The following is a 14,632-nucleotide window of genomic DNA, read 5'->3' as shown; positions in this document are numbered from 1 at the left end:
TTTTAGTCATATCCCAATTTGCTCAGATGCATGAAACAATGTTTCATGCAGTAACCACGTTTTTCTAGAAGGTTTTGGATCAAAACAATTTCACAAAGTTTTAGAAATTAGTTATTTTATTGAATCCAAATCGATGTGCTGTGTTTACCATTTATATCATGATTTGCATTGACTTACAGAAATCTCTTTCTAACTCTTGTATAAGAATATTGACTCAGACAAAGTTATGTAGAGAACAGCTGATGACATATTGTAACAGGGTTAAAAGAATCAGTGTTTGTGTTTTTATTTGCTGAGTTGAACTGACACTGAGCTCTGTTTTATCAAAAATTATTTTAATGCCCCTGTATAGCGCTCCTATCAAATTGGTTACATAATTTAGTTGTGTAACTCATATCTTTATTTATGTTGCTAGATAACACGTAGCATGCAACTCAGAAACCTGGAGTCATTAGGACGGCTAATAGCAGAGTACTTAACTTTGATGAATTGCTCCTCAGTGTTTTAATATTATGAAAATTATATGCCACTGTGTTACCTTTTCAGGCCCACACATGGAGTACACTGACTCCAAAGTCAGAGATTTTCTCTTCAGCAGTCTTTGTTGTGCTATCTGTCTGCGTTATGTCATTTGATCTGGATTTTCCCACAAAAGGAGATCATTTATTTCTTTGTCTGAAGATTGACAAGTACTACTATAGACCTGATCATCACTTGCTCTCTCCAACTGGATTCCACAGCAAATGAATGAATAAGTACACTGTTTTCTTTGCTGTTGTCTTCTCTTGGATAATCCTTGTAGTTTATTAGTTGATACATGGACAAACTGATCAAGTAGTAAAGTAAAGGCAAATTGCAATATTTGGTCAGCATTTAAAAGGAAAACAATATACATGTATTTGCTACTTATTTTGCTTATGAATAACTTATTGTTTATAGTTTTAAATTGTTTAGAACAATGTAGTTCATTACTCATCTATGAACTCCAGTTAGATATGAAGACATCATATGATGGGTTTTCCAAAAAGCAAAGGAAAAACTAGTTAATTCTGGCAAAAAGAAAACAACTTTATTGTCCTGCTTATTTGCAGTTTATTAGGTATATTTTACTTTCCTTTTTTGTGAAGCTGAAGCTCGGTATTCTTTGTAACCCAATATTCTGTCCTTGCACAGACGGGCACACACACACACGCACATTATCCGGACACACTTTCATTCCTCTTTCTTTTCCCCTTCTCCCAGTAAACCTTTGATGGATTTGCTGGTCGATCTGTGTGGTCACCACCATCTCAACCCATCAATGCACACCTTGGAGCTGCTTTCCCCCGAGGGTCACTCTTTGGGATTCAAGCCCAACGCCCTGCTCGGCTCCTTCAATGTGGCCTGTGTGCTCATCAAGGAGAAAATAGTGGAGGAGAAAGTGACACGTAGACCAGCTCCTAAAGTGCCAGAGGTGAGTTATGGGGAATCCCTCTTTTGTTGCAGCAGGTCCCACTTTTTGTTGTGCGTTTTGAAATCTACTTGAGGTCATTTAAAAAAAAAAATACTGTATACGTTTTCACCTGAAATCAGTTAAAATGGGCCACAATTCTTATATGTTGTGTTGTGGCCAAAGGTATTTTCTTAAATATGAAGCAGATATTTTAATTAGAGAACATATTTTTTTCAGTCATATCTGAATAACCACCAGTTAATACATTTCACATCCCAGAAAAAATAAATGACTTTACGTAGCAATAGTTCATATTATGTACTTTATGCTGCTGCAATGAGGCCCCATGTAATCTTTCTTTCACCCTGTTCACTTTGTACCAATGACCACTGGCAGAAGGCAAGGCCAGTGAAACCTGTAAGGGCTCATGCTAAGGTAGGAAGTTGGTTGCTTGTAAGCTGGCCTGTACATACTAGAGTCAACTTTATACGCTCTTTATTTTTTATGTGTCTTTCTGAGTGGAAACTCTACAGATTGTGTTAACATTCAAGCTTGTAATTTTACTTCTTACTCTTTTTTTTCCACTCTTCAGCTGTTTCTTTCTTTGTGTATTTTTATCTGCCTCTCCTTAGCTTTCCTCAGGTGTTTCAATATTTGATGAGTCCCTTACCTTTAGTTACCATGCATTATTTCTCTGCTGTTCTCAGGGCTCAGTGGCAGCTCTGTCTGCCTTTGACCCCACCTGGCCTCAGGCCAGAGGCCAACACTCCTCCAACAACTGCTGTCAGTCATTTATTGTTTTATCCCTTCACCAGTTGGGCTTTTCAGCAGTTAAAGTCGGACTGATCTGGGATCAGTGTTTACTCAGTTGATCAATAATAGGTATGCCCTGTTAAAATATCCTAATCGACCATAACATTATGAGTAGTTTCCCAATTGGGAGTTATTTCTAGTGCTGAAACAATTGATTTGATTAATAATTCTAGATCAATTATTGAAATGATCATCAGCTATTTTAGTAGTCGATTAATTAACTGGAGTATGCAGAGTTTACAATAAGTTAATTTGAAGAAAGAGTGACGCATTTGGAGCCAAAATAGGAAATGTAAACACTTTTAAAATGTGAAAAAAAAAAAAAAAGTTTGTCTGTAAAGACAGTACCTTGAACTCCTCAAGTGACATTGTTTTCGATTTTCCCAGTTCAAATTCTATCAAAGAAAAACCTACATGTCTGACCCTTTGCTATCCAATTATTGATTGGCCAATTGAAAAAAATGACAACTGGTTAACCCTGCTCTATATTGATCCTAATTCAAGCAAAAAGGCTTGAGCTTTTCACAGGTTGATGTTAGAAACATCTTTTATGTAGGATAATATGCATTTTTACTCCAAATGATCAAGAGTGCACTAAAGTATTGTGATGTTTAGACAATAAATTGTTTATCATTGTAAAAACAAGTTGCAAGTCCATTTTTTTTTTTTTACTTTTGCATTTTTATGCATTTCTAACATATAAGTCGGCAGCCCTACAAGGATAATATCTAATATATAGATGAACAATCTGCAGAATGTGTCAATTTTTAAAATCCAATTAATTGTCAGAATTAACTGGATGAATTGATTACTAAAATAATCATTAGCTACAATCACTTATTTCCCATTGTGCTGCCACAATCTTTCTGATCTAATGAAGCATGGACTCAATCAACTTTTTTTAAATGAGATATTGTTCCAGAAATATTGTATGAGATATTGTCAGTGTTTCACTACTGACAACATTACATGTTGTCAATAATAAAGAGAATTTGTGAGTCTCAAGCTCGCTGTGATCTGCAGATGATGCCGGAAGATTTGCAAATAATGCAGGACAGATGAGTTTGCAGGACAGATGAGATGTTGTATGCACCAACAGAATTGGTGCATACTACACTAGTCATTTAAGAGCACCACATATATAAACAGTTTTCTGTTGTTATTTCCGTCAAGCATCTGCAACTTTTTCTTTTATTAAAAGTACAAAGAGCTATTTTTCTACTTTCCCATCGTCCAACTAAATAATTGGAGTTTTTCTATTGACTGACACATTTTTACTTAATAAGGCTTTTGTCTGACCAGTAGACCTAGATTCACTGACTAATTCTCTCCATCATTATCTCAGAAAACTGTGCGGTTGATGGTGAACTTCCACGGCAACCAGAAGGCCGTGTTACGGGTCAACCCGCTGGTTCCGCTCCAGGCTTTGATACCGGCCATCTGTGACAAGTGTGACTTTGACCCCGCACATGTTCTTCTCCTGAAAGACTGCATCAGTCGCCACAAGTTACCGCTGGACAAATCTCTGACAGAGCTGGGCATCAAAGAACTCTATGTCCACGATCAGAGTCTAGGTAAACCTTAGCCCAAATTAACACTAATTCTAAAGTGGTGTTGTATTTACAACGGTGGTTTAAGTGACAAATATCAACTTTGAGTGGAATAAGGCTTGCTTTATATGGGTATTTTTGTCTTATCTGTTCAGTTGCGATTAGATTCAAGGTCACATTTTATGAATCATGTCATGCTGAGAAACCAAAGCCAGAAAGATTCTTTTTTTATCACAGAAATTCTTGGTGTGGTGCAGAATGATACAAGCAAAACATTATGTCATGTTTATGGTCAAACGCAGTTATGTAATTTTAACTTCTTAATGCAGTCCCTGGCAGGAACGTTCACTTCATTTAAAACTTTTTCACTAATCTTAGTGTTCTAGACATGTACATTATCACATCACACTTTGGTGCATTTCAAACACAAGGGTATGCATCTTTTCATCCGGGTACTGTAAAATTATTTATTTGTGTGAGTATCCTCCACATTAGTTTAGTCCGTTGTATTTTTAGATGTTTGAAAGTCTCCACAGAGCACAAACAATTTATCAGTTTATTGCAATGCAGGTTACGTATCAATGACTCAGTCTTTTTTGAAATTTTTCTTCCAGTTTTACAGCCTAAAATGGCTTCTGCCCCTGTTCTGAACAACTCAGGTATATGTCCTCCATGTTGCTGGTGCTAACTAACCCCCAATGCCTGTTTAACCTAATCTACTGCTGCTTTCTCATTAACAAAGTCTTCTTGGTGCTTTTATTAGGCTTCGTAGGCTGCTTGTAGTAAGACTGTTAAAAAAAAATGTGTGAGGTTTTAGTTGTAGTATGTGTGAACCATATTGGCACCTTTTATTTCTGAATAATTGCAATAAACTTAATTAGCTCTGATAATTTTGAGACCAAAACGTATCATTGCTCAGGAGGATGGCACGAAAATAGCATTTTTATTGTGGAACATCAGTTTAACATGTGAAGGTTAAACAAACTGGTATAAAACAATTAGGTTTTGGTGCCCTCTGCTGGTAATAAAGTAAGATAGCACAATTGAACTAGTTTCTTTATTCATTAAAACCACTTTTTGGATGTTTTTGTGTAAAAGTAATGTAAAAAAACAATTTGAATTAAATGTTTAGTTATTATTTAGTTATATTGACTTCTTTATAACTGTAATCTGCATTGCTATAGTTTCCGAATGACACTTGCCCCTAACTCCTTTAATATGACTTAATGATGCTATATCTAACGCCACATACTCTACCTTTTTTCTGTTTTTTGTAGATTCTTTTTATTCCAGTACTGCTAGCCTGGGAAGACCCCAAAAGAAAGGGTTGCTAAATATTTTCACATTCAACAAAAGGAAATCAAAGGTAAGATTTTAAATGTCACATGTAGGGAGCATTTTCGCAAATTCTAAAGTAACAGGCAGCCATTTTGTCAACTAATCAAACATCTGTATTTAATTTATTTGCCAGTCAAAAGTAAACCTGTATTGTGTAAAAAAAGTAAAATAAAATAAAAGCCTCTGAACCAAGTTGTAAGGCACATTCCTTGAATTATTGTCATACTTTTGGATAGATACAAAGTGTCTATTTCTATAATGTTGAAAATATCTGCTGTCTCTAATTGTATTAAATACAAATGTGAATTTTTGAAGCTGTCTCAAAAATTTATCTGTCATCAGAAAGAAGCATTTTTAAGATTACATTCTTATCAATGATGATGTTGTGGATCAGATTGCTATCTAATGTAAAAAAGCCAAAGAAAATGCTTTGAAAAAAACTAAATGCATGGGTGTGTCTTTGAATGCTGCATGTGTGTATTCCTTTCCATTTGCAGACTGACAATAAGTCTTTGGACATGGATGACTTTGATGATATTGCAGTTCAAAGTTCAGACACAAAATTCAATGTAAGTATTTAAAATATTTGTATTAATCTCACCTGAATTAGTTACAAAATTACTCAACTATTTTTATGAGTGGATAGTGTGAACAGTTGATTGCAGCATATATTGAGAAACAAACTTCAAAGACTTATTGATTCGGCAAGTTTTTGGACTCATTTTGTTCTTGACTTATAGTTACTTAAAATTTAATGTTGCGTTGTTTCCAAGACTTTTATTCTCGCTCAGCAGTTCTAACTGGTGCAGCATGTTACAAACAGCATTGTGTGAGGTAAAAAATAATTTGTATGTTGATAGGTCTAATCTTTTGTACGTCTGAGAATTAGGATCATAGTGTAGCAAAGAAAAAATAATGTGGCCACATAAAAAATCCCTGATGTAGAAAAGTTGCAAATTTGCAAGACAATGGTAGTTTTTTTTTTTTTTTTTCTGATTGAAGGCATACATTTCCAGTATTAAAACATGAATATTCTCTGTCATTTAAAGACATAAATTAACATGCAACTGGAAACACTGCATGCTTGAACAATGTTGTGGTTTATGGACATCCTTTTGATGAAAGTCAAAACGTGGATCTGCAGTACGTGTTTATTCTCGTTAAACTCGGTCATTAAAAAAAATTGGTCACCATATCTGCAGTACAAGAACATGGTTTTCTTTTTTCCTCCAGAGGGCAGCAACTGTCTTTACATTTGTAAGCAGACCTCTGTCATGTTAATGTAGAAAAATAACCTGTTTTACATGCAAACACTTAATTACAAGTTGAACAATTACTACAGATGGGTACACCGGTTGTTATTAATAGAATTGTAAATGGAGAGCAGTGAACCTTATTCCTAAACACAGTCAGAAAGTTAAAATCAGGAGCTTCTTGGTTTGAACATCTGAAAATGTTTTGTGAAATTAGAATCCTTGATAGATGTGTTTGCAACGAATTATTTCAGGTTTAAACATCAACATAAAACTTCCCGTAACCATGCCACTGTGAAACAGATTCGTGGCTGCTGAGGTCTGCTTGTTTCACCCATAACTTCATTAAGAAGGGAGTCAATTGCATTAGGTAGAGAAACGCTGGTTGACTCTCTGCTGGTCAGATTAACTGAGTTAAAAAGCTGCTGGTTTGGCTCTGCCCTCCTGTTTTCTGTCATATCACTAACACTCTGCATTGCCCACATTGTCGGTCTGCTTGATTATGATGCGTTGTAGCATATTTTTCTTTGTATGCCTCATTTTCTTTCTGTAATTATTTTAAAATGATGAAAATGAAAACTTTTGAACCTAGTCAGGAAGTGTTAAAAAAAGGAAGGCATTTATGTGTGCAAAACACAATGTAATGGGCATTGTGTAGTCTTTATGATGTCATCCAAATACCAAAATGTATCTAAGGCAGTGGCAGCTAAGTTTGATTTATAGATATTTTCATTCCTAGCCTTATCGTTATCAGTGGACCTCAATGCAGCTTGGCTTTCGTCTCTGATATGATTGTTTTTCATTCACTGACTGTTATCAGACCACACACATGCATTTGTGCACTAAAACACACACACACATCCATCCACCCATACATGCTGTGTTATCAGCTTGAAGGCATCAAATTACACTACCTTGGCTACATTAGCAGTAAAAGCCCGGCCTCTTATCTGTAATTGTTCATTAAGGACTAAACTACTGTGTAGGTCAGGGTAAGAGTGTGTGGTCCGAGAAACTAACATTTCACATATTCTTATATTTGGGTAATTATGTTTCAAATGGAGGTCTGCTACTTAAAAATTAAAACCAAGTATTAATTTAATTCAGTTTTGTGACAGAATATGATGCTTAAGTGAGCCATTGATTTCAGCACAAAAAAAGTAATTTTTTTTGTTTCCCTTACATTTATGTGACAGTGTCCTTCAAGTGTATGCCAGTGAAAAAATGAAAGATTGTACGTCACACTAACTAACCATGACATTTTAATGAGTGGACAACCGTCCATGTGACTGTCCATGCATTGAAATATGGACAGTTGTCCATATTGAAATGGCTCACAAATCACCCAAAGGTCCTGAGTTGTTAGCACAACTCAAAAAAGGGCTATAAGGCTGCATCCAAGTGTCCAAGTTCCAGTTCACCCAGTATAAATGTTATACAAGACTTTCCACATGGTGAAAAAGAAAAAAAAGTTTATTTTAGGATATGCCTGTCATTTTCAACCAGGATAAGAAAAAATAATCCAGTTTGAATGAAAAATAGATTTCAAACTAAATGATGAGCTTAACTGTACCTCTGGCATTATGTCCTTCTGGAACATGAACCATTGCTCCTTTCATTTTCACTCCAACTCTGATCAGCTTTCCTGTCCCTGCTGAAGAAAAGCACCCTACAGCATGATGTAGGGTGCCAGCAGACGGTGTTGGTCTTCTTTTACACATAAAATGTTCAGTTTTGCTCTCATCTAACCAGGACACCTTCTTCCACATTTGCTGCTGACTCTTCCATGGTCTGTGTTAATCTGCACGCTCGACCTTTTCATATATCCCCCTTCTCAGCAAAGGCTTTCTTCTTGCCACTCATCAGTAACGGCTAAATTTGTGGACTGTAAGACTAACAGTTGTCTTGTCGGCAGGTTCTTGAGCTGAGGTTTTCTGCTGCGGATCTCGTGGCTGCTTCTCTGATTAACGCGCAATGGCTCGGCCTGTCAGTCTAAGTGGACAGGCCATCTTGTGTTGGTTTACAGTTTGTCTGTAGTCTGTCTGGCTAATGGGTTTCTTGCCTAATCTACTCTAACAAACTTTGCCGAACTGCTTTGCAAAAAACTCTTACTGATTTATGTTATTTTAAATTTTTTGTTTTTAATTTATTTAGGGATGTCAGATTAGATTTGGAACATGTTAATGAGAAGTAAATACTTAATCAAATATTGGATGATTCGTATTCATGTTTTAGGGTAGGTTACTGTTTTATAATTATTCTCTAAAAGTACTCAAGATCTAAACCCCCTTTGCCTATAAACTCTGCATGAACTCTACTGCATTATAATATTTGCGAGAGCATGTGTCTTCTCCCTCTGCACTCTGCCAACCCTGTGAAGTCTTTAAAAAGGTTTCTGTATTTCTCCCTCATGCATTCTGTCAGTTATTCATTTTCTGAGGTCTATAAAATACTCAGCCTTTTCAGCTTTTTTCCCTTCCCCCTCCAATCACGCACATGGACTTGTGATGTTAGATGAAGCCGACTTGAAAGATTCAACCAGAGGGCAGAGAAATACTGCGCACTTTCCATTCAGTAACTTTTAAATGGTAGCACAAAAACAAGTCCTCAAAGTTCAAATCACAGCAGGCGTTGGCACTTTTAATTGTTGTCCTAAGCCACCTTTGTTTTTAAGTACCTTAAGTTATTTGCTAATGTGTTATTTTCTATTTATAGCTCTCAGTAATGGGCATCACTACAAGATGGAGTATGTAAATGATGCTCCTTTTGGTTCTTTTTGTATCGCTCTCATCGTTATTATGAATGCGATGCTGACTTGTGTTCCCTTCCCAAGTGCCAGAGAACGTTCTGATCTAGTTTACCCACTCGCAGTTTTCATGTTTTTAACTAGGTCGATGGAGAAGGAGTGAGCAGGTGAAAAAGTCAGATAGAGTTCATGCGAATTTCTTCCTTTGAATTTTTTTTTTTTTCCCCGACTTGAAATGTGTTCTTTTTTGGGGATTCCAAATGTATCAGCCTCCCCTCAAGCATCCCTTTTGTGTTTTCATCACTCAGTTTGCTGCCTGCCACAGTTCCTTCTGCCTGTCTCTTATCCTGTCATTCTGTGAACATATCTGTCATACCACAGAGAGAACTGTTCAGTCAAAGAAGAGTTGTACCACTTTGCAAGTATTTTACCGATTTATTTCATTTTTTTTCTAGTGGCAGATAAGGTCAGGACTGTGGGATGTTTTGTACATTACAGTGTAGAAAAATGTTTCTTTATAGCAAAATACAAAAAGCCCCTAGTGTATTGTGGTTGTCGTCTGAGCTTGCTTCTCTTTACTTCAGTTTCTGGGACTTTATTAAAGAAATACTTTTTTTTTTTCTTTTCTCCTCCTGATCATGGCATGTTTTGACCATGGGTATTGTTACTTCAAGTGATCGGAACGTAATGTTCCGTCTTGCTCTTTTATCCCACATTCAGGCATTGTCTGAACCCATTGCTTAATTTGCTTTTAAACATTCTACTTCGATCATGGGGCTGCACACCCTGGTGTGGTGCCCCTGTTGTGCCAAGGTTCTGTACCAAGCTGAGCCACAGGGAGGCTCAGATTTTCAGGAGCACTCAAGGCTGCCTTTGATCACACATTCAATTCTGTTTTTCTGTTAAAGTGCATTCAGTCAAGAGCAGTCACCCTGTGAAAGTAAGCTTGCACTTTCAGCTTGATCACACAAATGCTGCAATATTAGTTATGACCAAAGAATTACTTTATATTGTCGGTCTCTTTATGTTTGAGTATCTGAGTGTGTAGCAGCTTTGAATTAAACTTGGTAGACTACAGGTAAACATTGAAATTAGTAAATGATTATTAAAAAAATGAAAACAATCCTTTGAAGGAAGATTTAATCATAAAATAGTGCAAGATCTATTTCTATTCTCAGCATTTTATGACACGGGTATTAAATAGAACCTAAATTGGTCTTTAGTGTATCACATATATGCATATACATTTTTTTTTCATGTTATTTGAGATTTGATTTCTTCTCTCCTGTTATTCTTCTTCTAACCCACAGGGTTTGTCCACTGTGTCAGGGGTCTCCTATAAAGAGGGACATCCAGGCTCCCTGGAGCAGTCTCAGTCCTTCACTGATATTCCCACGATGCATGCCAAAGCTGAGTCCAAGAAGAGACGGGCCCCAGCACCACCTGCTGTCCCACTACCCACCCAAGGAAACACAAGCTTTAAGAGCAATCAGGTGAAGAGATAAAAAAAAACGCCGACACTGTGCGCAAACTTAGACTCATTAGTGAGACGAAGCATGGCATTTCTTGAACACCTGTTGGTGTAGATGCACACTGATTATTTTTTCTTAACATTTGTCATTGAAAACATTAGTGCTCTGATGTTGTAGAGGACATTAGAGGGGTAATTTTTCTTTGTACATACGCAAAACAACTCTTCAAAACTTTCGTCCTTTTACAATGTAGAACTGCACAGATCTTCATCTGTGCATCCATATTTAAATCCTGACCAGTCTTTCTGAAAGTCTGACTGAAAAAAATATATTTTTACAAGAAACATTTGTGGAAATCCTTTGTGTTCAAATCTATTACACAGAAAAATGTCAAGCTTTAAAACAAAATAACTGCTTCAAAAAGTCAACCTTTTTGAACCTTTATACCTATCTTTTTTATATGGGTGACGTCACTAAAATGAATCACCTCCGCTGTGTCCTCTACAAAGTGGCGTTGTGGTGGAAAATGTTGTTTAGCAACTAATATCCTTCCTCACTTTATTTGACTACAGGGTTCTGCGTATTTGGAGGAGTCTGTGTTCATGAAAAGTGTTACTGAGAAATATTATTCCCATGTTAACATGGACAATTGTGCTATTCTCACTGGCTTAATTAAGAACACCGAGTACAAAGAAGCAGAAGTTGTTTCTGAGAAAGTATCACCAACTCCAAACAGCTGGCTGTGATGGAGGCTCAAGCCAGAGAGATTAAAATAATAATAATTAAAAAAACAAGAGTGAGAATCTTTTTTTTTTTTCTCGGTGTAAGTTTGATTTTATACCAGATGAGCTTATAAATATACAGTACCCCCAACACTTATGTTCCTGTATAGGACTCCAGATTTTTATGAACAAATTTACCAGGAATTATTTTTGGAGAAACAAGCCTGTGGCATGACATATCCTCTACCTTTCTAAAAAGCGAACATGAAGTTATTTTTCCACATTTCCTTCTTCAGTTTCACATCTGACCCAACTGCAGTGTGTGGTTATGTGATCAACAAATTTGATGTGCAAGATGTAGTAATGGATACCGACATCACTACACAGGCATTGGGAATAATAAGATTTTTATAACAGAGCTTTATAAGGCCATTGCAGTGGAGGTAATGAAGGGAGGTTGAAGAAGAAAAACTACATGAGCCTTAATGGCAGAATTATGAGAGTTAGAATCTCAGTTGTCCAATTAACCGGCAGTCATGGTTGTGGCATGTCACCTTTGGGAATTTGTTTTTCTTTCTCACTTTCTGAAGAAAGAAATTTTGTAAATGTATTTATAGTTGTTGAATATTTAACTAATTTTCTCCTGTTATACCTCAAGACTGCAGATTGCGTAATCGATCAGCATAAAGTCACACAAACAAATCCTCAGTTATAAGTAGGTTTTAGCCATTTTGTGCCCCAATGTCATCAAATATGAAAAGTTTATGGGGTGTGAGTACTTTTGCAAAGTTCTACAGAAATGGTAAATTGGTCTTAAATCTTTTTTTATCACACTAACCGTTATTAGCAATGCAATAGGTTACCTATTTCATAAATGTACTCAAAATAACTATAGAATCTTACCATTTTGTTACAGTATGGGATCATATTTTATGGCTTTTTGCATGTATTTACTAGGAGGGCCAAAAATTCTTGTTGTTGCTATGTGAATGCAACTTAACATTGGAAATAAATTTTTCAGTTTATTTGTTACTAAACAATAAACGTTTAAAAACCCAATCCTTATCTTTTCCCTTGCATTGCGACTCCAAAGACACTCGGTGTAATTGCTTTGCTGCTTTTGGGGATTTTAAATTTGACTTGCTCAGACAGAGATTTGATATTTATCCTTGCACCTGTCAGACTGAGGATTATGGTTGACACCAGATCCAAATTACAACAACAGCTCCAGAACACTGCTAAACAGAGCAGGAGTTGGAAAGGTTAGCTGAAGACCCGATGACTGGTCTAATAATACATGTCTCCATCTCACTGTTGTGGACCGTTACCAAGTCTGTGAACTGTGTCATATGTATTTATACGAGTCCTCTTGTTGCAAGAGTGCTGTCGCTATAGTGCTGGTGGTATCTCATGTTTCTTGTCTCAGGATTTCTGGTGTTGAAGACTAACAAGGACAAGCTGTTGATGGCTTAGCTGGTCTTATCAACAATTCACCACCTGTACACTGTTTTTGAAGTGTATGCAAATCGTTGCATGGTGTGTATATATATATATATATATATATATATATATATATATATATATATATATATATATATATATATATATATATATATATATATATATAAAATCCTGAGATGATATGAGGTTGTAAACTCTAAATCAGCAGGAATATATTTGGACAGAGCTGAAATATAAGATGCTCAAAGATTACAGCTGTGCCTGACCTGTAAATTTTTTATCCATGCTGTTAAAAAGGATTTAAACTCAAGACAGTTAACATTGCCAGAGCAGCCAGGTCTGATCAAGAACACTCCTGAAGGGCATTGGCATTAAAGAGCCCTGCATGACTTGATACTGTCAAACAACTGAATGTGTCAAATCTAATCGCTTCACAGTGAACAGTTGTGCTTTTTCATTTGCTTGAAATGTGGCAATGTATTTGCTGCAAGCAGTTGAAGAAATTGGATATTCTGTGGAGGAGAACTTGAACTTATGAAACTGGCAAGATTTGAGTGCGCTCATTAAGTGTGTCAAAGTTTTGCAATCGTGGAGGCTTTTATATATTTTTCTTTTTTTTTTTTTCATTTTAATCATCCTTCATTGTATCCAAGAACCTCTGTCTTTGCCTTATACCAGCAAAAATGCAGTTATAAACATATCAAGGGGTGTTCTGGGAGAGACGGGCATATTGGGAACATAATAGCAGGTCATCTGAGGACAGCTATTTACTATGACTGTCCTCATTACAAAGGTCCCTCTGATCAAAGGAAGCTTATGTGGTCAACTAATTTGATGTGCAAGATCTAGTAATGGATACTGACATCACAAAACAGGCTATGGGAATAATGAGATATTTATAACAAAGCTTTATAAAGCCAATACAGTGGAGATAATGAAGGCAGGTCAAAGAAGAAGAAGGGGAAAAAAAAAACTAAATCAGTCTTATTGACAGAATTATGAGGGTTAGAATATCTTTATTCCTGATTTTAGTGGAGATTTTAAGACGAATGGGTATTTACAAACTATTACAAATTATCGGTCTCGAACAAATGGTGGTTTGGTTACACAGAGCTCTCTGCATAGGCCATATTTTATGTACTCTCTGTTCCTTTATTTTAGTAGCTGAAATATTAAGACATACATGCCATAATTTGTGCTTAATGCGTCAAGCTACAGTCGATAAAGTTGCCCAAACTACTACTTTAACTTGAATAACAATCCATTGCTGTACAGCATGCGATGTGGATGGCAGCCTGTTGGACCGCTCTCACCTTGCATGAGAAGGACACAGCAGGGTAAAAGTTCAAAACAGGCTAAGTAGCATTACAGAGCTGGAGTAAAGGAGTATTAAAGCCAGCAGGGGGGCCTTGGAACTTCATTATGTTTTGCTTTGTCAGTAAATTGTATTTCAAATTCAATCTCTTCCTATTTCAGTTGTGCTCCCACAACAACTGAGTTTCCCTTTCAGCATTGGAGTCATGCAGCTACTGTTACAGAACCTTCTGGCTGTATTCTGAGAAGTTGATTTTTGTATGAAACCTGCACAGAAGTATGAAAAAAGAGCCAGAAATGATGACGGGACATTAAGAAAGTCAAATTGAATACAGATCAAGTTGAATTGAGGCAAGCTACTCATATCATAGGATCCAATATCTAAAAGAATATCTCAGTATTCACTTTTGAGTTAAAATCTTTTTAATAGACATAGTGTTGATAATTAACACTTTTCATTTAAAAACGCATGTAGTTTTAATGTTGTTTCTGAAAATCCTTCATTTCTCAGACTCAAAGCAAATTCAGGTA

At 36.2% G+C, this 14,632-nt stretch overlaps 1 protein-coding gene across 4 annotated transcripts in view; it reads left to right on the top strand.

Annotated features, from left to right (window-relative positions):
* The window catches only part of cobl (cordon-bleu WH2 repeat protein), a 50,858-nt gene that overhangs the window by 13,386 nt on the left and 22,840 nt on the right, over positions 1–14,632 (top strand). For 2 of the 4 annotated variants that reach the window (XM_055041933.1, XM_055041934.1), the window contains 6 exons: positions 1,243–1,453; positions 3,591–3,819; positions 4,410–4,454; positions 5,073–5,161; positions 5,631–5,702; positions 10,443–10,625. In XM_055041933.1, coding sequence (XP_054897908.1) covers positions 1,243–1,453; positions 3,591–3,819; positions 4,410–4,454; positions 5,073–5,161; positions 5,631–5,702; positions 10,443–10,625 — 829 coding nt within the window. The remainder of the gene's footprint in view (positions 1–1,242; positions 1,454–3,590; positions 3,820–4,409; positions 4,455–5,072; positions 5,162–5,630; positions 5,703–10,442; positions 10,626–14,632) is intronic. The other 2 variants (XM_055041935.1, XM_055041936.1) reach the window with 2 other exon arrangements.

This window comes from Poeciliopsis prolifica, unplaced genomic scaffold (assembly GCF_027474105.1).
Source record: "Poeciliopsis prolifica strain line A6 unplaced genomic scaffold, Auburn_PproV2 SCAFFOLD017, whole genome shotgun sequence".
Taxonomy (NCBI): domain Eukaryota; kingdom Metazoa; phylum Chordata; class Actinopteri; order Cyprinodontiformes; family Poeciliidae; genus Poeciliopsis; species Poeciliopsis prolifica.
The sequence above is the reverse complement of the archived record's forward strand: the minus strand, read 5'-3'. Positions and strand labels throughout refer to the sequence as shown.